This window comes from Manis javanica, chromosome X (genome assembly GCF_040802235.1).
Source record: "Manis javanica isolate MJ-LG chromosome X, MJ_LKY, whole genome shotgun sequence".
In the NCBI taxonomy this organism is placed as follows: Eukaryota; Metazoa; Chordata; class Mammalia; order Pholidota; family Manidae; genus Manis; species Manis javanica.
In genome coordinates, this window is record NC_133174.1 from 139723727 (window position 1) to 139746055 (window position 22329).

The following is a 22329-nucleotide window of genomic DNA, read 5'->3' on the forward strand; positions in this document are numbered from 1 at the left end:
TTGATTTGCATCATCTTTTATTACACAAAATAAAATCCCATCTATGTTGCATAATTCATACTTTCTATAAATCTGGCTTTTAAAAAAATCCCCAGGGGTACAGTCCCATCCATTTGATTTTCCTTCCCATGAAGTCACGCCTCGATTTCAGTCGGAATCCTCTCAAAGAACAAAAGCAGACATGGACGCCTGGGGCCACCCCATGGCGCACTCCTGGCCTGCCCGCTGGAGGCACAGCTCCCGTCACCGTCTGGACCACGGCTGCCGGGGACAGTCAAAGCATGACAATCAAAGTGGCAGCATGTCATCGCCTTCACCAGCCGTATCCAGCAGCACAAAACCAGTCCTCCCAGCCAGTCCTCTGGGGACCAGCCATCACAGCGATGTGGTGATGCCGTCCCCAGGCAGCCGAGCGTCCCGGGCTTCTCTTTGGGCAGGCCTGGACCAGGGCCTTAGGGGATCTCTGTGTCCATGGTATAAATCTGAATGAGATCAGACACAATGTTATCAATGATTGGCTTGGTAAGGTCGTCACTAAACACCTAGAAAGGAGAAGGAAAACAGGCTCCAGTTAGACTCCCTCTGCGTTAAACAAGGCGCCCGCCACTAAGCACAGAATCACACTGCATGGGGCACAGCTCGCGGCCCTGCCCATTGCAGTTGGAAATGACAGTGGCTCTCTGCAAAACCAGTTCAATTCTGCAAAGGCTGATCACAAGGCAGAGAACATTCCAGATGGAGGAGACCCTGGTGATCATCGAACCCAGATAGAGAGGGGGACTGGTCTGAGCTTACACAGGGAGTGGGTGACAGCTGGGCCCTGAGCACAAGCTCCTCCCACCCCCCACCCCCCGTAATCCTGGCAAAGGGGCTGGGAGTCCATTCCCAGAAATAGGCGGACTAGATCACCTGGACCCCACCCCAGGAGAGCCCCTGGGGAACACCTGGACCCGCTCTATACCCTAGAACAGATATCCTCCTGACCATGCCTGAGAGCTTATAAAACTGTGAGGTGATTCCCCAGGGGACCAAAGCAACAGCGATATGTGGCACGCGGCTGACCATGCGTGACCCCAAGGAGGGTCTGGCCCTTGCCCGGGTCTGGGTGGGGGGGCCCTCTAGGCCAAGCACACCCTGCCTGATGAGAGTGCCTCAGTTTGCCAGGGGCTGAGGGCCCCACCAGGCAGTCTATGTGGACAGCGTGATAGCTGGAGGGCTCTTGGGCCACACACAGCGGCTTGACCTCCAGGGGGGCGGAGACTCACTGAGGTCAGCCACGTGGGCGCTCCAGGCCTACAGGATGGACTCTCAGTGAAGGCCCTGGACACCACGGCCGCTCCCAGAACCTACCTTCCTGTTGTTTTTGCTGATTTCACCCTGCATCCTCTCTGGAATTCACCATAAGAACCACAAGCACGAGTAAAACGGCTTTTCTGAGGCCTAAGAGTCCCCCTGTGGAGCATAGAAGCTAAGGGTGCTCTCAGGGACCCCTGGTGACATGGGAAGTTAAACAGCAAAGAGGAGCCCTTGGCTGGATGCTGTGGGCCCCCTGGGCCAGGGGACTGCTGCCTGGGGAACCGAGGTGCCATTAGGGTCAAGGCCTTGGGATGAGCCCAGGCAAAACCTGGACCTGAGGCCACCCACTCCACGGCCCCTGAGGAAAGCTAGGACCCTCTGCAGGCTACCACTCCAGGTGGGAGATATGACCTGAAAACCCCCCAGTCCTGGCTCAGGAAGATCAGCCATCTTGCCCTGGACTCTGGGTAGAAAACAAATACTTCTTCAGAAATATGAGCTTGTCTGCCAGCACACTACCTGTGCGCTCCTTGAGACCCCAAGGCAAGAAATGAGGGTTAAAAAACAGTGCAGGGCCACAAAACAGAAGCAACTCAAAAGCCCATCCATGAAAGAATGGCCAACACAGTGTGGCCTCTCCATGCCATGGAGGAGTATCCAGCCTCACAAAGGATGGAAATGCTGACACGCTACCACATGCTACCACTTTAGAGTCGGTGTCTCAGCTACCCAGAAGTCCGACATAGCTTGGCACAGAGGCCACCCCCCACCCCCGCGACTGTGCCCGAGCGCAGGCAGGCTTCTGGTGGGGAAGCACATCAGGCTCTGCCAAGTCTCCTGGCCAACACGGCAAAGCCCCAGCCCGCAGCGGACAAGTGACAGCAGGGAGGTGGTTGCTGCAAGAAGTGGTGGCGGAGAGCATGCAAGGGGAGAACATGTTGCACAAAGCAGACGCAAGCATCCCAGGGCTGGGTGGGCAGGGCTGTCATGGGGAGCTGCTCATCACTAGTCAGCTGGCGCTCGCGCCTCACGAGCCCGAAGGGCACCCACACGCTGGACACTCCTGTGCATGTGGCCCACAGTCATCTGGAGAAGGCGAGGAGCTGGGTGAATGTGAGCACGCCACCTCAAAGGGGCCACTTTGTCCCAGTTTTAACAATTATTGGGTTGTCTATGCTGCCCAGAAAATAGGCTCATGGAGCTGCTTCCTGGTGCTCTTCTCGCATGAGAGCGGAGAGCACGGGGCAGGGGCAGTACAGAGATGCCCAGTGATGTTCAGGAGAGCAGAAAGGAAGACACATGGAGGGTAGCCTGCACGGACAGTGGCAGATGAGGGGCGACAAGGCAGATCCCAGCAAAGACAAACTGGGGTCACAGCGCCCACGAGACGTCCTCAGAGAGCAGTCCCTCTGACACCACCTGATTCCAACAGGGCAGGGACACCGAGGTCACATGATCTGGTAGTACTTGAGAGGCCCAAGAGTGGAGCAATACTTGTGCCCACACAGACACCCTTTCACCCCCATACTGCCGTGGGGGAACATTGGGGCCAAGACAGATGCAGGGCAAGTGATAAAGCAGACAAGCCACCACACACTTACACTCTGGTAGTGGGGGTGGGAGCACAGGGCAGGGTTAGACAGATGATAAAGGACAACAGCAATGAAAAGGAAAAGCTGGGTCATCCCGGAAGGCAAGCAGGTGGGTACAGCAGGGAAGGGAGGGGGCGCCCTTCGAACCAAGAGCTGCAGGAGCAGGCCTGGTAAGGCACCTAAGGGGCACCCTCTGTTCAGGAAATAGATGACACACTTCAGAAGATTTCTGGCCACTGTGGGTTTGCAGGTGAGGGGTGGTGCACAAAAAGGAGAGACCTTCAGTTACCTCCAACTCTGCTTACATAGAACCTCATTCTAGGACACGTCCAGACAATGAGGTGGTTTGAGTGAGGACACAAACTTCCGTATGGGAAAGGAAAGACAGAAATGATCTCAAAGCTCCAGTTTGAGAAGCAGCGGGACTACTCAGAACATCAGATGGGACTGCAGAGGTCTGTGAGTACAGCCCTCCTGCCAGAAGACATCAACTCACTCTCTACAAAGTGCACTTTGGATTCAGGAGGTCTGGTGGAAGGCGGGGATCTATCAATCGTCAGTCTCATTCACCCATGCACCCATCCATTATCCATCTATATCTATCATCTATCTACCAATCATCCATCCATCTTTTTAGAGGACTCCCTAGACTTCTGACATGAAGCAGGTTTATTCACCTCTGATCTATGACAAGCTCTCGATTCACTAGAAGTGCTTGGCTGAGCGCAGTAGTTCTCCACTAGGGGGGCAAGCCCCCGGGGCACCTGGCAGTGTCTGGAGATGCTTTCAGTTGCCAGCCCCATCAGAGAGTGACCTGGCCCCAAAGGTGCACAGTAGCAATGGGGAGAGCCCCTGCCTTAGATAACCGTGACAGAGTGTCTTCAAGTTCAATATTCCCAACTAGCCCATAGCTTTCTTCATGGATAATTACTACAAAGACTCATGAACACCCAGGTCCAGGGACTTCTGAAAGCCCTTAAGCATAGAAAAGAGGGACACATGCGAGGGCACGGAGCAGTCACCTCACCTGCCACCACGGCTTCTCGGCCTCGGCCTCGGCGGGCACCTCGACCCCATAGGCCTCCAGGGCCAGGTGGAGCACTGCCACAGCTATGTGCTGAGCCTGGAACCGGAGGCACAGCTGCCCATGGTAGCTGTCCCGCAGCAGGGCCCAGGCAGTGACGGAGATGGGGGTCCGTTGCCAGCTGTAACGATTCAGCCAGTTCTTGAGGGAAATCAGGTAGTGGAGCAGGTACTGCAAAGACATGCCAGTCAGCCAGGTGGCCTTTGGGGCTCCGGCCCAAGTAGCCTGCCTCTTCACTGCGAGGCGCTGTGGGCCTTTGGCCCACCAGCCAACCTCCCCAAAGCTGTCTCAATGTGAATAAAACACAAATTGAATTGAGTCACCTCCCTGTTCAAACCCTGCAACGGCTGCCTGTGTCACAGAGAAAAAAGCCCCAGTGCCTCCACTGGCCTCCAAGCCCTGACTCCCTGTCAGCCTTCAGCACCTTCAGCCAGCCCTCCTGCTGTGTTCAAACGTGCCAGGCATGCTCCACCTCAGGGCCTCGGCACTCACTGCTCCCGGCCCCCTGTCCCCGGCCCCACATGCCTGTCCACTCTCATTGTCCAGGCCAGCTCCTAAGTCCCACCTGGGCCACTCACGAGGGCCACCCCCACCACAGTCCCTCTCCATCACATGCCCTGCGCTGGCCACCGGAAATCATTCTGCTCATGCCCTTTCCAAACTCAAACACTAGCTCCAGAAACAGTGTCCTTATCTGCAGAACACTGTGCCAGGCTGCCCAGACTGAGGCTAGGGGCTAGCTGGTGACAGGACACCTGCTTTCAGGAGGACAAGAAGCTGCTGACCGTAACTCTTACTGACCTTCCAGTTCAGCTGTCTGTCAGCTCCCACGCTGGGAAGACAGCTGCTTTGCCTGAACCTCCCGCTCTGTGGAACACACCAGTGAGCCCGCTCGGCAGGCTTGAACACACACACGTAGGATGCCAGCATGCCACGGAGGAGGGTATTCGCCCGCTGCTTTACACCCATCCCAACCCACTGTAAGGGGAAGGCCACTGCGCTCACAGCAATCCTGAGCCCGGCTCCCCAACCCAACGGTGCCCCGCAGCCAGTGTGGCTTTTCCCCAGACACGGTGCCCCATGACCACCCCCTGCAGAGCCAGTGTGGCTCCTGCTTGTCCCCTGCATCGTGCCAACTGAAAGACCAACCAAAAGCACAACTGCTTCAAAGTCTCCACCAGAGGTTTCCAGGATTAGAGAGGCAGTTAAGAAGGACGGGGGTGAAGTGGTAAAGATACCTCAAGACAAATGCTGGGCATAGAAGCCACAGGGCATAAATCTGCAAAGAAGTAAAAAGCTAACCTTTTCAAACAATATGGCTTCTCTCTCACTTACCAACTTTACATTTCCCTGTATGGCCCCGGAAGATGACTGGTTAGCCAGAGACGGGTAAGATTCCTCAAGGGAGGAACAACCTAAGACAGGCACAGTCGCAGGGGGGCCATCAGGTGAGAAATTGGGGATCAACAGAGGTGAGGCTCAGAACCTCACCCCCCCTGCTTTGAGAGAAATCTTCTGCATCCGTGGATGTCTTGCTGCCCTTGTCTAGCCTGGATTAATACTTAGTCCATAGGCACACACCTGATCATCTGATCATCTACATTTGCCCTCTTACAGCACTAAACTATGTTTTCTACCTCTATCTTGCATCTACCTACCACTTCAGCATTTTATTAAAAATAAAAATAATAATAATAATAAAGGGAGAAATGTGGGATCCACATATAAATCAAGTACAAAAATCAAACGAATATTCATATTTGACCTGATTGTTTCTAGGTCATAATGCGTGATCAAAACCGAAAGTCTCTGTGATGACTGTCCTTGTACTGTTCACCATGTAAGAACTTATTCACTATGTAAGAATTTGTTCACCATGTAAGAACCTGTTCGTTATGCTTCAGAAGATTGGAGACTAACGAGAATTAGGCTGGGGGTGGATTAATGATTGTGCATTGAGCACTGACTCCCCTATACAGAATTTTATTGTTGTTAACAACCATTTGATCAATAAATATGAGAGATGCCCTGTCAAAAAAAAAAATCATCTTAAAATACAAAAAAAAAAAAGAAAAAAAAAAGAAGGATGGGGGTGAAATGGTAAGGATCCCTGTGGTTATGGAGTTGTTTCGTATCCTAAGTGCAGTCGGCAGTGGACACCAGAAGGTACAGCTGATACGACTGTACAGCGCGCTGTGCAGTACAAGTAACAAGCAAGTAACAGCCCTGGGCAGCACCTCCATGTATCAGGATGCTGGCTGCCACCCTGTGTTCGAGTTCTGCATGATGTTTCCGTTGGGGAAGAAGAGGCAGCCTCCATCACAAATGGGATCTCTGTGTTATTTCCTCCCACTGCTTATAAATCCATAATTGTCTGGGCAAAAATTTCAATTAAAAGGAAACAAGATCCTGGTACAGAGCTTCAGCTCACAAACAGCCCCAGCCCCAGTGTCTCTCTGCAGGCCACCCTCCCAAGCTGCCTTCACAGGGGCCTGTGGCCCCCACAGTATCACAGCCAAGTGCTCTTAGGGTTTCACATGTCCCTTTTGCTGCTGTTTTAAACAGCTCCTCTGCCAGGACATAACGTGTCCCTAGCACTTAGAAGCATGCTGCTCCGCTCAAGTCACTCCGCTCTTCTTGTGGGTTTCTAAGCATAGCTGAGCAGGCTGTGAGCTCCCAGGCACAGCAGCCAACTCTTTGGGACAGGGACTCTGGTGGGTCACGACACCAGCCCTGTTTCCCTGTGGCTCACTGCACACACAGATATTCAGGTTCCAGGACCTGCAAGTTCTTCAGAGGGTCGTGTGGATCCCAGCCTGTGGCCACAGCCAAGCAGGTGGAAAGGCAGAAGCTGGAACTGGAACTGCTTGAGAAAACCCCAGGAGCAGCCAGTCACGGCATGCAGCTGGGAGGGAGCTGGGAGGGAGCCCCGTTTCCAGCAGCAGTCTTGCTCTTCCTCCCATACTCTGCCTGCCCTTGAGGATTAGATGGGTGCACTTTCAGGACCAACAAAGTGGTCTGTGCTTCTAGAAACAGTTACCAATTGCCCAGCATGTACCTTGTGTGGGTGTTGGAAGGAGACTTGGAAACGCAGGACTCTCAGCACGAGGAGCTCACACTGTACAATGCTGTCCCGGAGTGCCCAGAAGCGGGAGTCTAGCTCCAAAGGTTCGCTGCCCGGGTGAAAGTACCTGTGCAGAGTAAGAGCACTGCTGACGAAAGCCACGGAAGTTCCCGAGGAGCCCTTTAAGTCACATGATGTCCCAATACTCCAGTGTCCTTCTGCCACAGATTAATATGGCGTCATTCTACTTATGCTTTTATAGGTCATTCTCCATCTACCTGTGCAGTGTATAGGACAAAAACAGTCATGGACAGAGGAAAGAAGCCAGCTTCTAGTTTTAGCCCCCATGGGCTGTCCCATAGCAAGATGTCAAGTTTAAGGTGGCCTCTTGAAATGCCCAGAGGAACTGGAAGCTCAAGCATGCGAAGTCAGTGGTGCTGCCTATTACAGTCAGCCTGGCAGTGTCCGAGGCTCTGACTCCAGGATCAAGGAAGGTATTTAAATACATCATGGGGATGACATACTCAGGAGAGTGAACATTTCAGCTTCCTGTTTCCAAATGGTCTTTCCTCCATTCCAGATCTTTCTGTCCTTATTTATACCGTACATACATCCAACACTCCCACCTACACAAGATCACCCAAGAGTACAAGACGACGACTCACACTCAAGTGGTCAAACTTCCCTGCTATGACTCGTTTTCCAATTTCCCCACAGAACCCCCACCCAGGTGCCCCCGTCTAATTAATGACCCAGACAATTTCGCCTGCATGTCCTCCCTGCCAGGGACCTGGAAATGCCCTCCCTGTCCCCTCTCCTATCTCTCCTCTTAGTCTTTCACAGCACACCGTGAACCTGTCGCACTTAGCAGGGGGGGCGGACTTGTTCCATCATGTGTTTATCAAAAGACAAGCAGCACAAAATAATTTTCTTCCCTACTGATAGGACTTCCTGGAAAGACCACGGCACACTGCTAGTCAGTAACTTTCCATAAATCACTTTGTCCAGGGATACCCCCAGCCTCCCAGGCCTCAGCCCAGCCTGGTGGGCCAGCTAGACCCCCACACATCCCTCCCCAGCAGGAACATTGGCTCCCCCACAGACCACTGTGCCCACAGCAGAGCAGGAGACCTTCCTTAGCAATTCTGACTCAGTTTCTCACACCATCTAAACAAACCAATTGCCCAACTGGGTCCACATCCTCCCCACCATGCAGGCTGATCTAAGGGGCCCCCAGAACCCAACTGGTGCCATCCCTCCAGTCCATGACTCCAGATGAATCTGACACACATCTCCAAGCTCCCTCTGCTCCAGCCATGCCGCCCATTCCCCATGATGCCAGAGACTCCCTCTTACCCACCCTCCACACTCCAAGTGGCCTTTGAGGCCTCCCAGAATCTGGTCCAAGCTTCTCTCCCACAGAATCCCCACCCCACCCCCACGCTTCTGACATCAGGCTCATGCCCATCTTTGCTGCTAGGACTTCTGGGTCTGGTTCAAGGCACCCAGGTGCTTCCCTCTGAGCTCAACATCAGGAAGTCCTATCAAGTGCCTGGGCCTAGAGGCCATTACCTGTTGGACACGTTGATGATGTCCCGAGTACGCAGGTGCTGCTCCTCCACTTTGCCAGCCAAGTACAGGGAAGACATGGCAACCAAGTAGGGGTCATAGGCGTCCAGGCTGATCTCGCAGAAGAACTTATGGTAGATGGTACAGGCAGTGGCGATGGGAATGGAATGCATCCCCAGCTTGGCACCTACCAAGAGAAAACAGGCAAGAGAGGGCTTCAACCCAGTGCTCAGCCCCTACTGACATACGGGGGGAGCCGCTGGGTAGGCCCTGAGGGTACACACCCCTGCTCAGACAAGAGCAGGACCTGGGTCTTTCACCGGGTCCTCTACCTGAGGGACTGAGAGCCAAGCTTCTCCGACTCTAAGGGGGTACCAAGCCCTTGGGGGTCATGCTCGAATGCAGTGCCCCCTCAGTAGCTCTGCAGATGCTACACTTCTGCCAGGCCCCCAGGTCATGCCCCAGCTGCAGATCTGCAGACCACACTAGGAGAAGCGGTAGGTTGCCATCCACAGATCATTCTGTTTCTATGGGAATTGATTGCCTTCCTTGGAATCTGTGGCACATGCCACAGCTCACTAAATCTAAACCGAGATCTGTTTCTTGTTATCTCTACCCCCTCATTGTCTGGCACCAGGGACGACTTGCCCCAGCGACCTGGGGGCAATTACATTCCTGGAGTAAAGCATGTTAATCACTGTGTCTAGAAACTTGTTAACCCACTCAAGAATGTGATACCTGATCAATAAACATGAGAGGTGCCTTTCCAGCACCACTCGAGCTGGTATGCCTTGAGTCCCCTGGCTGGCCTACTCAGGTCTTCGATATCTCATCGCGTCGCCTCCTTTATCTGCGGGTCGGAGACGGGGAGGAGGCCGACAACTGGCGCCCGAACAGGGACCTGAAAGATGGTCAAAACTCAGAGCGGGGAACCTCCGCTCCAGGCGACCCTTGAAAACTCAGAGCGGGGAAGCTCCGAAGACTGTCGATCCGGTAAGACTCCCGGGAAAGCGTATGTAGGGACAGGATCGAGACATCAGGGACACTATAATGGGCCAACATGAAACTAAAGCAGATAAACCGGAGGATTACTTAAAATTACTCCGTGCCCTCCTGAAAACACCAGGAGTGAAAACTTCTAAAAAGAAATGTATTAAAAAGTATTGTTATCAGTTGCCTCCACAGAGAACACTCAGACAAGCTGATGAGAGTAATGCATTAAGAGATTTCAAAGAGGCTCACAGACAGGGCAACATTATCCCTGTGCCTGTTTGGGCGGATCAATAGCCCCTTAATAAAGAAAAGTGGCATCCTTACACAAGTTAAAGAATAGCTTCAGCTAGATAGATTAGAATTGTCCACGAGCCCGTGGAATTCCCCTGTATTTGTTATAAAAAAGAAGTCAAGAAATTAGAGACTCTTACACGACTTAAGGCAAATAAATGCGGTTCTTAAACCTATGGGACCTTTACTACAAGGCCTCCCTTCTCCAGCTATGATTCCAAAAGACTGGAATATGGCTGTCATTAACCTTAAAGATTGCTTTTTTACAATTCCTTTGGCCATAACACATAGGGGAAAATTTGCTTTTACTGTCCCTTCTTTAAACTTACAGGCCCCTTCAGAAAGATTTCAATGGAAAGTGCTTCCTCAAGGAATGCTAAAGAACCCCACAATTTGCCAAATTGTGTGCACACAGCCCTTCAGCCTATACATGAGAAATGGCCCTCAGCTGATATCATTCATAATATGGATGATATTCTCATAACTCTACATAAACATCTCTCTTACTACTATTCTCAATGAGACCGAAGTTGAATTAAAATCATGGGGCTTAAAAATAGCCCTGATTGTACTGTTCACCATGTAAGAATTTATTCACTATGTAAGAATTTGTTCACCATGTAAGAACTTGTTCATTATGCTTCAGAAGATTGGACACTGACGAGAATTAGACTTGAGATGGATTAATGATTGTACATTGAGCATTGACCCCCCTATACTGAATTTTATTGTTGTTAACAACCATTTGATCAATAAATATGAGAGATGCCCTCTCAAAAAAAAAAAAAAATAGCTCCTGATAAGGAACAACCTAAGATAGGCACAGTCGCAGGGGGGCCATCAGGTGAGAAATTGGGGATCAACAGAGGTGAGGCTTAGAACCTCACCCACCCCGTTTTGAGAGAAATCTTCTGCATCCGTGGATGTTGTGTTGCCCTTGTGTAGCCTGGATTAATACTTAGTCTACAGGCACACACCTGATCATCTACATTTGCCCTCTTACAGCACTATGTAAGAATTTGTTCACCATGTAAGAACTTGTTCGTTATGCTTCAGAAGATTGGAGACTGTTGAGAATTAGCCTTGGGGTGGATTAATGATTGTGCATTGAGCATTGAGTCCCCTGTACAGAATTTTATTGTTGTTAACAACCATTTGATCAATATATATGAGAGATGCCCTCTCAAAAAAAAAATATCTCCTGATAAAATACAAATACAATACCCAATGAATTACCTGGGGAATAGAATTCAAGAAAATTCAATAATCCCTCAGAAAATTCAGATAAGGAGAGATCATCTTAAAACTTTAAATGATTTTCAAAGATTATTAAGAGATATCAGTTAGATCTGACCATTATTAAATATTCCTACTTATAAACTGCAATATCTCTTCAATACTTTGAAAAGACCCTCAGATCTTAATAGTCCTAGAGACTTAACCTTAAAAGCTGAAGGACTCAAGTAGGTAGAACAACACACTCAAAAGGCTCAGTTATCAAAAATTGACTTACACCAACCTTTTACTCTTATGAATTTCCCTTGCTCCCCCTTCAAAGCAGTCCTCTTAGACCTGCGCCACTTTCTCCTGTGTAATGTAAATAGAGCCTGTAAAGTAATCAAGCTGAACCCTCAGACCAATATGTAAATAGCTCTATTCTACTGACTCCTTTCCTTAGAGGCAGTTGTCCTGGAGCTAAGCGTTTCCTTGTCTGCAGCCCCAGGGAAGCAAAACAAGCCTGTGACTCAGATCAAGGCTCTAGCAGCGAAAAGTCACCCAGTCCCTGCACTTGTCAGGCAGCCAGGGGCCTCTCAAGGAAAGACTAGAGCTCGGGCAGAAAAAACTAAGAAAAGGAACTGAGAGCAATTCAATCCCTAAATTCTAAAAAAGAAGTGTCTTATCTTCTGCACACAAACCTGGCCCCAGTGCAAACTCTCTGATTAGAGAGGCTTGGCCCCTAAAAGAAGTATGCAATATAAAGTTATACAGCTAAATATATTTTGCCACAAGGAAAGAAAATAGTCAAAAGTCCCATGAACTACTACAATATGGAACTAGTTTTCTAAATTCTTTTAGTGAAAATCTATTCTACTTATGAAGTTCATCATTATCTTTGAAAATTGAGAAGTATTAAACTAGACTCCCTGAGAGAGAAGAAATTTCTCTTCTGCAGTACAGCCTGGCTTTAAATGATTGGAGCTAGAATTGTACTTGCATTTCATTTCCAGCCCCCTGGACACACACAGTCCCTACCAGTTCAGAGCCTTCATCGGCCCTGTTAGTCTGGGGCCGTCTAAACCTTAACCCAGTTACGTAAACTGCTCGCCCTTAGAGTGTATTCTTGAAAACTGAAGTACTTTTAATCAAGTAGGCTAAAAAGAAAGCAATTAAATATCAGTAACTCAAATCTTTATATCAGTTTGTCTGTCTGTGCATATGTTTTCATATGAAAAGTGTTGCTAAACTGTAGTCATTACGTCTCAATTTGTATGTTTGTGTGTCTAAGTGTGTAAATGAAAAATATTTTCCTACCTCCGGATGGTATTAATAAAAATTGTGGAAATTGGGTACTCTAAAACTTCCAGAAAATCTAATAAAAAATATTAAGCATTAATGCTGATTTAAGTTTAACTGAAACGGACATGTCCTTATAGTTATCAGCTGCCAAAGTTTACTTAAAGTCATTTAAGTTGATGTTACCTGTTAAACATTTCAAGAAGATACTTAAAGAAAACCTTGACTTTGTCTAATGTTTGATAAAACTTTTATAAGTAATCTAGCATGGTTGCTAAAAATAAGTAAACAAGTGTAGCAAATAAACTTCTTAATAATAATACTGTATTAATGTATAACAGTGTATATATCTGCAAACAGCCTGAGAATCTTTGTGGTAACCAAAATTCTTAAAGTTTGCTAAGTTATATAGACATATTTTGTGCCTAATGAGAAATTGTGCTGTAAGGCACATTTCCAAATATGATAATATATGTTCATAGATGTATCAACCTGAAGAATACTGGTGTAACAGTTTACAGTAGCCTATTTTCCAGTGTTCACTGAATAAGGAAAATATTTCTGTATGCTAAAGATGTGTCTTTTAATAAGAGAAAGTATAAAGAATAGAAATTCGTTTTGTTGAGAGTAAAAGAAGGTAATTGTTCTAAAGTAGTTATTTATTTAAAGGGGGAGAACACTGAATGTAAAAGGAAAGTTGTAGAAAACTTGTGGAAAAATTGATATAGTCATGCTATGTAAAATTAAAGCAAGTAAGTCTTGATATCAAGTACATAGCAAAATTAGAATTTTATTTTCAGTTAAAAAGACAAAGTTTTCTTAAACTGTTAGTCTGCTCTTAATGTTGAAAGATTGCAAAAGGCTTTCTAATTGTTTTATCAAAATAGTTTCTCATGCTTAAAGTCTCAATGAATTGTCTGAGTATTTAAGAAAATGAGATTCTAATATCAAAGGACTAAAAGTTAAACTTTGCTAACAACTGTGTAAACTTCTGTATCTGCCTTTGAAGTATTTTGTTGTAATTCTAGTTAAATGGATAAGTGTTACTTCATGGCAACCTATAATCTTAGTTAAGCAAATGCCAAAGAAACTTTCTTCTGGCTACTTTCCGAATCAAATTCACAAAGGTGCTCTGACCTCTAGTTAACTCTGATATGTTCCAGAGGGCCCCTGGAACATATCAGAGGAATTTCTTCACCTCATCAAGGAAAATATTTGACTAATTTGGCTTATTTACCTGATATATATTTACCTAGAAAGCACTGTCAAAAGGAATAATGCTAAACTTTATTACTGAATGTTTTGTTACAGAAATATCCAAATTTATGTATATCAACTGTCTTACAGTAAGTTCTCATCAGATCTTTAACCATTGTCATTTGTAAGTCTTTTGTCATTTATAAGCACTGTTTAATTACTTCTAAACTAGTAAAGAACTAGATTTCAGCAGAACGGGTATTAGTTATATAAAATTAAGTAAACTACAGAAAAATGATTTTATAGCTTTTTGTTTCAAATGTTGCTGACAAAATGTTTTAAGCTTTTTCTCTTAAGCTGACTGACAATGCTCCAGTTTACCTGTCCTCTATGTTAAAAAATTTTTTCTCAGCCATAAAATATCACTCATAAAACAGGCATTTCATACAATTCTACAGGCCAAGCTCTAATTGAACATCGCCATCCTACTCTTAAGCATTATTCATTAAAACAAAAAGGGGGATTACTGCCCGATATGATAAAATTAACTGCAAATCAATGATTAATACATGCTTTACATATCCTTAATTTTGATCTTTTAAAGGGTGATGGACAATCAGCTATGGAAGTGCATTTTTCTGACTATTTTTCTAAAACAACAGCAGTTCCTGTATGGTGGTCTCCAATAGGTTCTTCACAATGGCATAAAGGTCATATTAAGGTGTGGGGGCAAAGGGTTTGTTTGCGTCATTACAGAGGACCAACGCTTGATCTGGCTGCCTAGAAAGCAGATCAAGATACGCTACAAAGAGGAACTCCCAGCAACATCGCCATCTGAGACGGCTGTCCCAGGCGATGTCCCTCAATCGGTTCCTGTCACTGGAGTGAGAATCCCTACATGATAATGGAGTTTTTGATTCTAATCTCTATACATATGCACATAACCCTGGCCTGTACTATTACTGCTAGTATTAGCAGTCCTCCGTCTGTACTTCGGCCACGGAGTAGTACTTCATTGTATCTCCACTTGTTCAACTCCTGTAGGCCCGGTGATTTGGAAAAAGGATGGTAATGAAATATATAGACAGAAAGATGGAGGAAAACTTGGTTGGGATAATGCTACCGATCAGTCTAAAAGAGACAATACCCGCTATGATATTTATAAAACAGTTTTAACCCAGAATGATATTGGCAATTATTCTTGTGAAAAATTCCAGAAGAGAAGCCCTGATCAAATATATAAAAGTAGTTATGTTTATTTGAATATTTCACTAACCCCAGAGAATGAGTATTCTTCACCCAATATGTGGTTGCAATTGGCTAATCAAGGGCTTAACAAGACATCTTTTTGTATACCAGGTGATTCCTCTATTAGTGAAATCTTAAAGAAGAATCTGATAGGCATAGGACTCCCTTTTTCAGTGTTTACTAATATTAATGGAATAAAAATTACTTTAGCCCCCAAAATTCTTACTTGAGAAATTCAATTGAATTTACCAGTTAGCACCACTATAGTTTCTAGTTGTATATGTATCAATTGTACTAATATCCCTTCTTACTGTAATTCTACTATTCATGTAAAATGACCATATGGATATAGACTCCCAAATGGCTGGGTGTTTTTGTGTGATAACAAAACGTATCAAGCCCTTTCCTCACATTATCAAGACATTTGTGGTATAGGACGTATTCTCCCAGCACTTATAGATCATCCTGGATTTTAACACCGAAAAGTGACCCGAGCCCTGCCTCCAGATTGTGACGACAACTTGAATTTGTTGACAACTTGAAATTGTTCGACCCCGTTGCCGTTGCCGTCACAGCTGCATTTGTGTTGCCTGTACCAGGACTTGTTGTAAGAATGCAGAAGGAAATACCTAAGCTGGCCTGTGCCTACAGCAAGACTGCAGATCTGACTGCCTCCATACTGTCAGAACTTAATCCGGACCTGGGAGAAGTTCGAGTGGCAGTGCTCCAGAATCGTGCTGCCATAGACTATTTGTTGCTGAAAGAACATTTGGCCTGTGAACAATTTCCTGGAATGTGCTGTTTTAATATACCTGATTTTTCACAGACAATTCAAAACCAGTTGGATGATATTCACCATATTATTGGTAAGTTTTCACAATTACCTGGATTACCTGATTGGTTCTCTTGGTTTCACTGGCCAATACTTGTAGGCCTACTTCTTTTATGCATTTGCCTTCCCGTTTTGGTAGCATGGGTGTGCCATCTGATTGCTGGCTTAATAAAGCCAATTCATGCATATGCTATATTTCAAGAAGTCATGGCAAAAAAATAATAATTGCATGTCATTTTCTTGAGAGTCCGTGTGACAGATCACTGTATATTTTTAAATTCCGCAGCAATTAAGGGGATGACAGGTGTTTGCCTAGATCTTTTGTATGCCTCTTTGCTCTATTACATTTACTCTCTGTACAGTCCCATGAGGTGGCTGGTTAACCAGAGACGGGTAAGATTCCTCACGGGAGGAACAACCTAAGACAGGCACAGCTGTGGGGGCCAACAGGTTGAGGGATGAGGGGGCCAACTGAGGCGTGGCTTAGCACCTTGCCCCACCGACGAGGCATTTCTTATCGCCCCTTCCTTTACCAAGCTGCAGTAGAATAATGGACTTCTCTTCCTTTTTAATTTAAAAATGGGGGAAATGTAGGTTGCAATCCACAGATCATTCTGTTTCTATGGGAATTGATTGCCTTCCTTGGAATCTGTGGCGCATGCCACAGCTCACTAAATCTAAACCGAGATCTGTTTCTTGTTATCTCTACCCCCTCATTGCCTGGCACCAGGGACGACTTGCCCCAGCGACCTGGGGGCAATTATATTCCTGTAGTAAAGCATGTTAATCATTGTGTCTAGAAACTTGTTAACCCACTCAAGAATATGATGCCTGATCAACAAACATGAGAGGTGCCTTTCCAGCACCGCTCTTGAGCTGGTATGCCTTGAGTCCCCTGGCTGGCCTACTCAGGTCTTCGATATCTCATAGCATCGCCTCCTTTATCTGCGGGTCGGAGACGGGAGGAGGCCGACAGAAGCAAGCACTCAGACTGCTGCTCAGTTAGCACCTGGCATATCAGCTTCTACACAACATCTTGGAAAAGATCACAAGCTGTTGTGCGTCCATTTCCGCTGTAGCGAGCATTTAACCGGAGGTTGCCTCCACAGCTCACCTAACCAGATCCTGTCAAGATGACAGGAGGGAAAAAAGGCCTCTGAGCATCAGGCACTACACATCCTGATGTTACAGTTAAAGATGATAATCAGCACTGGTTTCCTAGTCTGCAGGTTGGAAAAGGCGAGGAGAACAAGCAGGGTGACTGTCAAAGGGCCTGGAGGCAGAGCAGGAGAAAAGCCACCCCTGTGGCCACATCCAGGCACTGAAAAGGGACCCGAACCCCAAACCCATTCTGCACCCCACCCCCGGACAGCTCCTAAGGAAATCACTGCACTGGGTCGCAGAACCGAAACAAATGCACAGTGGCCCCGGTGAATAAGAGAAGGTTGAATAACATTCAGTCAACTGAAAGAAGGTGGCTTTGACCAGTTATTAAAATTATGTTCAACATGCTCTGCCTAAGCAGGTGGATTACTTCCTAGGGCTGCTGTAACAAATCACTACAAACTCAGTGGCTTAAAATGACACACATTTTCCTCTTACAATCCTGGTGGTCAGAAATCCAAAATGAGTCTTAGGGGGCTAAACTCAAGGTGTCAGCAGGGCTGGTTGCTTCTGGAGGCTCCAAAGGAGAATCTGTTTCCTTGCCTTTCCTGGCTTCTAGAGGCACCTGCAGTCTTTGGCCTGTGGCCCCTTCCTCTAGCTTCCAGGCCAGTGGCACAGCAACATCTCCTAACTCTGCTTCCGTCATCCCATGGCTTTCTCCTCGGCCTGTCCCTCCTCCTGCCTCTCTTTAAGGACGGGTGTGACTGTATCAGGCCCACCAAACAGCCTAGGATTGTTCCCCCACATAGATGCTTAATCCCACCTGCAAAATCTCTTGCCACGTGAGGTGATCATCACAGGTTCTGGGGATTAGGATGGGGACATCTTTGGAGAACCAATATTTAGCCTTTAACAGAAGGCAAGGGCATATGCAGTATGTTTTATAAAGAAATCCTTCAAAAGCAATACCGAAAGAGCTTTTAGCATTTCAAGGTTTAAAGTTCATTTAGATAGACAGTTCCTACACGGGACCCCTCATTCCCAGAAATGTCAGATAAGGTGATATTGCTGCAGGTGGCCTTCCTGGAAATGAAATGTACAAATCACAGGCATTAACAGTAAGGCACCATTTCCCCAGACTCCGCCCACCTTGACCGGAAAGCAGACTCACTATTCAACCCCATCCCTCAGAGTGCACACAAAGAAACAAAGATCGGAAGTAACTGTCTGCCAGCTGAGCAATATTCTATTGCCAGAGAGAGATACATTTTTCTACAGGCGTCTGACTGGCTTCCGTGCCTCCCTGGGGAGTAGCAGCACCCAAAGCCACTGTGGACGCCCTGGCTGGGCTCAGCACACAAGCTGCACCCTGGGTCCTCGGGGTGACGGCACCTCGCCAACAAGGCTTGTCAGGAGCCTCACCAAAGGCGTGCTTAAGGGCCAGGCAGAGTCCCCTCGTGGTGGGAGACAGGTGTGGCAGAAGGCACGGAACATTCAAGAGAGCTGCAAGCGCCCCGACTCGGCCACCCTCTAGCTGGGGCCAGGCCCTCTGCACGTCCTCGCTTTGGGCCGGCACGTCCGTGCGAAATGGCAATGACCGCGTCTGCCTTGCGGCGGAGAGCCTATCGCACAGGGCGTGGTGGGAAAGGCAGAGGCCCGCACCGCTGAGCCGGGCCTCCCGGTCTGTGCTAGTGCAAGTCAGGCTCGGCCTCTTCCCTCTTCCCAGCCGGTCCCCACAACGCAGATCGGCTCGGCGAAGGTGCAGCTCCGCAGCCCTGGCCTCCACGTCCCGGCCGCGCGGGGCCCGCCCTCCTCCCAGTGGCGGTTACCTGCCTCCATGATGAACCTCGTCACTCGGAAATGCACCCCTGCCTCGAGGGCCAGCCTCCCCTCGGCGCGCAGCGCCGCGTCCTCTCCTCCGTAGTCCTTCGGGCCAAAGGCCTCCATGAGGCCCGGCCCCGCGGCCGCAGCTCCTCCCGCCGATAGGAAGTGTCCGCGCGCGGCGGCCAGCTCCGGGGTCCACGCGGCGGGCGCGGCCACCCCGCCCCGGCCCGCCCCGCCCCGGCGGCCCAGCCAGCCCTCCCGCCCCGGTCCCGGGCCCTCCCCGGGGCCAGCGAGTGGCTGCACGCAGGCGCAGGCGCAGGCGCACCGGCTGGCAGTGGGGGCAGCGGCGTGTCCTCCGCCTCCCGGATGCCGCTGCTGGCGCCCGCGGACGCTCCCCCCCGCCCCTTGAGAGCGACGGCCGCCTGCGGGAGACGGGCGCCCCGCTACCTGGGCCGCCCTCCCTGGCTGCGGAGGCCACACGCCCAACCTAGGGAGCCTCAGGCCGACCCCTGGCCCCCGGAACCCATGGGGCTTCGCTGCCAGGGCGCAGCTAGGTCACGGCCCGGGGCTGGGGCACGACGGCACCCCCAGGTACCTGAGCAGCGAGCCACTGTGGTCGGACTAAGGTGTCGCTCCGGGCTGGTGGTCCTGCATGGTGTGGGACCTGGAGAGCTAGAGGTGACCACCAAAGCCGGGTGCAGGACTCTTGCCGGAGGTCACTCAGAGGCGTCACCAGCTCCCAACAGAAGGTGTGTGATTCAATGTCAGTGTTCGTAAAACCCGAATCCAGGTGTGCCGGAGTGCCTCAAAGGAAATGCTGTGCACAGAATGAGGGCATTGTGGGTGTTTGTCTCTGGGTTTTCCAGGGGCCCTGCATCCCTTGGGGATCTGCTTTCTGGATACCTTTCCAGCCTGGCACACAGTGGGAACTTAATAAATGCTGAATGAACATTGTTGAATATTCAACGCACAATGGCAACCCACCTTTCCTTTGTGTCTTCCACAAGCAGGAAATTGTGCATCAGGTATTAGAGATGTTGTAGAGCACCAAAGGGACTCCCAAGTTAGTGAGAGTCACGCTGGGCCTTCTGATCCAGTTCGAGAGTCGTTAGGAACTGAGAGATCTGGGAACATTGAGAAGAAACAGCCACCACTCCCAAGCCCTTCTTGTCAGGTGACTGGAGCCTGGTGGTGATCCTGCAGTCTCCACCCCACTGCCCACCCACCTGCCTGGGACAGCCTTGATATCCTTAGCCACCCTGACCACCCACCTGCCTGGGACAGCCTTGATATCCTTAGCCACCCTGCCTGCCCAGCTGCCTCCAGTCTTCTCTGTACATGAGCTGGGTTACTGCCCTGGGGCTGCTGTAATAAGGCACCATGCACTGCGGGGCTTAAGACAACAGAAATGCATCCTCTCACCATCTGGAGGCCAAAAGTCTGAAGCCAAGGTGTCCGCGGAGCCAAGCTCCCTCCGGTGGCTCCAGGGGAGGGTTCTTCCTCACCCACAGCGTCTGAGGGCCCCAGGGTCCTTGGCTTGTGGCCACATCACTCCCGTCTCTGCCTCTGTCATCACATGGACATCTCCTCTGTGTCTGTGTCCCTCCTCTTCTGTCTCTTATAAGGACACTTGTCACTGCGTTTAGGGCCCACTAGGAAGATCTGGGATGATCTCAACTTGAGATACTTCACTTCATCACATCTGCAAAGAGCCTTTTGCCCGATAAGGTCATGTTCACAGGTTCCTGGGATCAGAATGTGGACACACTTTGGGGTGGGCTACCACTCAGCCTACAACACCAGTCTCCAGGGTGAGCTTCCCAAAATGCCATGGACCCTGCCCTGCCTAACATCCCCCAGGGAACCCTCCATCTCAGGAAAAAGCACGAGGCCTTCACCTGACATGCCAGTCCTTCTGAAGTCACTGTCACCGACCACCCTCAGGTCTCACCACTTTGTCGCTCATGACAAGGGCCACGGGTGGTTCCCTGAAGGTCACGCTCCCCCAGCTCAGGGTCTTCACACATGCTCTGGTCAGCGAGGGAATTCCTGCCCCACATCCTGCCCCCAGCTCCCTCTGTCCAAGGCAAGGCACAGGCCTTCTGGGCTGAGTACATGTGCGTGTATGTACACATGCACGAGTGTGGAGGTATTGCCAGGCAGCTGCGTCTGGGGAGGTCCCTTCCTGCACACTAGATGAAACCTCAGCCTGGATGGGGAAGGGTTCTTGACTCTGAAGAGAAAGAATTCTCGACCAGGTCAGATGAGTGTAGGTAAGGAAGGAGTTCATTGAAGCCAGAGTAGCGGGGAATGGCAGCTGCCTGCAGGCAGCAGAGAGCGAGGGGGAGCAGGGGAGGAAAGGAAAGCCCAGTGAACTCCTGCTTGGCATGGGGCAGATCCCCTGCCAACTCCTGAAGCCAGAGTCCCCTGGTGTCCAGTGTCCACCTGAATCTGCATGGTTTGGGAACTAAGCCCCTACCCACCCCAGGATCTGGGGGCATTGTGGAGCACTGGATGGAGGGAGATTATGTTCTGGGAACTTCCCAAAGGCAAAGACAGGAGATTTGCTAGGCAGGAAGCTAAAGAGCAAGATTGTACATCTGCAGTCCTGTCCACGTCACCCCGGCGAGGGGAACTTGCAAGCCTACATCAGAGCTCTCAGTGGCCTCTCCCTCCTTGCCTGAAGTAGGCCAGAGTGAAGACTTGTGCTTAAGTCTAGAAAACTGAATGAAATAGCTGAATAACAAAGACGCTTGCCCCTGGTAGAGCGCAGACAAAACACAGTAAGTGGAGCAGTGAGAAGTCTTGATTTAAGGCAGAAAGTGCACACTTGAAGAAAGAGGAGTACGGGCAGCCTCAGAAAGGAGGTGCACTAAGGGCTTAGGATTCTTTTAAGGCTTTCAGGAATCGGGTAAAGGGTGGCAGGGTGGGGGGTGGGAGACATTGGCTTGACATGTGGTCCCTTAATGCCTCAAACCAGAGATACCATCCAGTCAGTCCTCTAGATAATTCTGTCAGATGAACAATGCAAGGAATGTCTTGATCCTGTTCTTCTCTGAGATACGGTTACCCTCAAGCAGTGCGGACAGACCATCTAGGATGATTTGCCTTAAGATACGGTCGATTGTTGGCTGATTACCAAAAGTATGTTAGGAATCCTACCTCCTAACTCCCTGGTTTTTTAAAAATGGAATCTTAGCCTTAAATGGAGTCCCTCCTGTTCTTACTATACTGTTTCTATCTTGGCATTTTTCAACATAGGCAGGAAAAGTTCATCATGATGCTTGTCCTGTGTCCCTGCCCCACCTCAGAGGTGCTCAGGGCCTCCAGCCGCCTGTGCTGCTGACCCCTTTCATGCCCTGAGCACTCTGTCCCTGCTGTTTGTCCCCAGACTGGGAGCAGTGCCACCCATGCCCAGGCCCAAGGCTAAAACCCAGAGCCCCTAGACCACCCACCCAAGGGGTCTGTGGGTTGTGGGGGATTGGGCTGCGGCCTATCAGCTCCCCACATCCATGCACACTACATATGCCCCCCACACACTCACATGTGAACACAAACACACATACACACGTGCAAGGTTGCACATGTGCACACACATGCACACACCCAAACTGAATCACTCTTCCCTCTGGCCCCTGGCCCACTGGCCCCACCTGCTGTTTGCCAGTTAAACAGCACAGCTTGAACTTCTCTCCCCCACTGGGCCCTTTGTGGTACGGAG

At 49.3% G+C, this 22329-nt stretch overlaps 1 protein-coding gene across 5 annotated transcripts; it reads right to left on the reverse strand.

Annotated features, from left to right (window-relative positions):
* On the reverse strand, positions 1 to 20695 carry CCNQ (cyclin Q). Of its 5 annotated transcripts, XM_036991046.2 has the most exons (8): positions 20031 to 20695; positions 19593 to 19732; positions 19204 to 19425; positions 9344 to 9506; positions 8609 to 8792; positions 7031 to 7163; positions 3916 to 4143; positions 1 to 542 (listed from the first exon to the last, which is right to left on the reverse strand). In XM_036991046.2, exons 5-8 carry the CDS (start codon positions 8776 to 8778, stop codon positions 453 to 455), a joined length of 621 nt encoding a protein of 206 aa, XP_036846941.1. In that variant the 5' UTR covers positions 8779 to 8792; positions 9344 to 9506; positions 19204 to 19425; positions 19593 to 19732; positions 20031 to 20695; the 3' UTR covers positions 1 to 452. The 5 variants fall into 5 exon arrangements, with proteins under 5 accessions (XP_036846941.1, XP_073083539.1, XP_036846940.1 ...); XM_073227438.1 differs by lacking the exons at positions 19204 to 19425; positions 19593 to 19732; positions 20031 to 20695 and adding an exon at positions 18618 to 18767; XM_036991045.2 differs by lacking the exons at positions 19204 to 19425; positions 19593 to 19732; positions 20031 to 20695 and adding an exon at positions 18614 to 18752.
* Positions 20696 to 22329: the final 1634 nt, after the last annotated feature.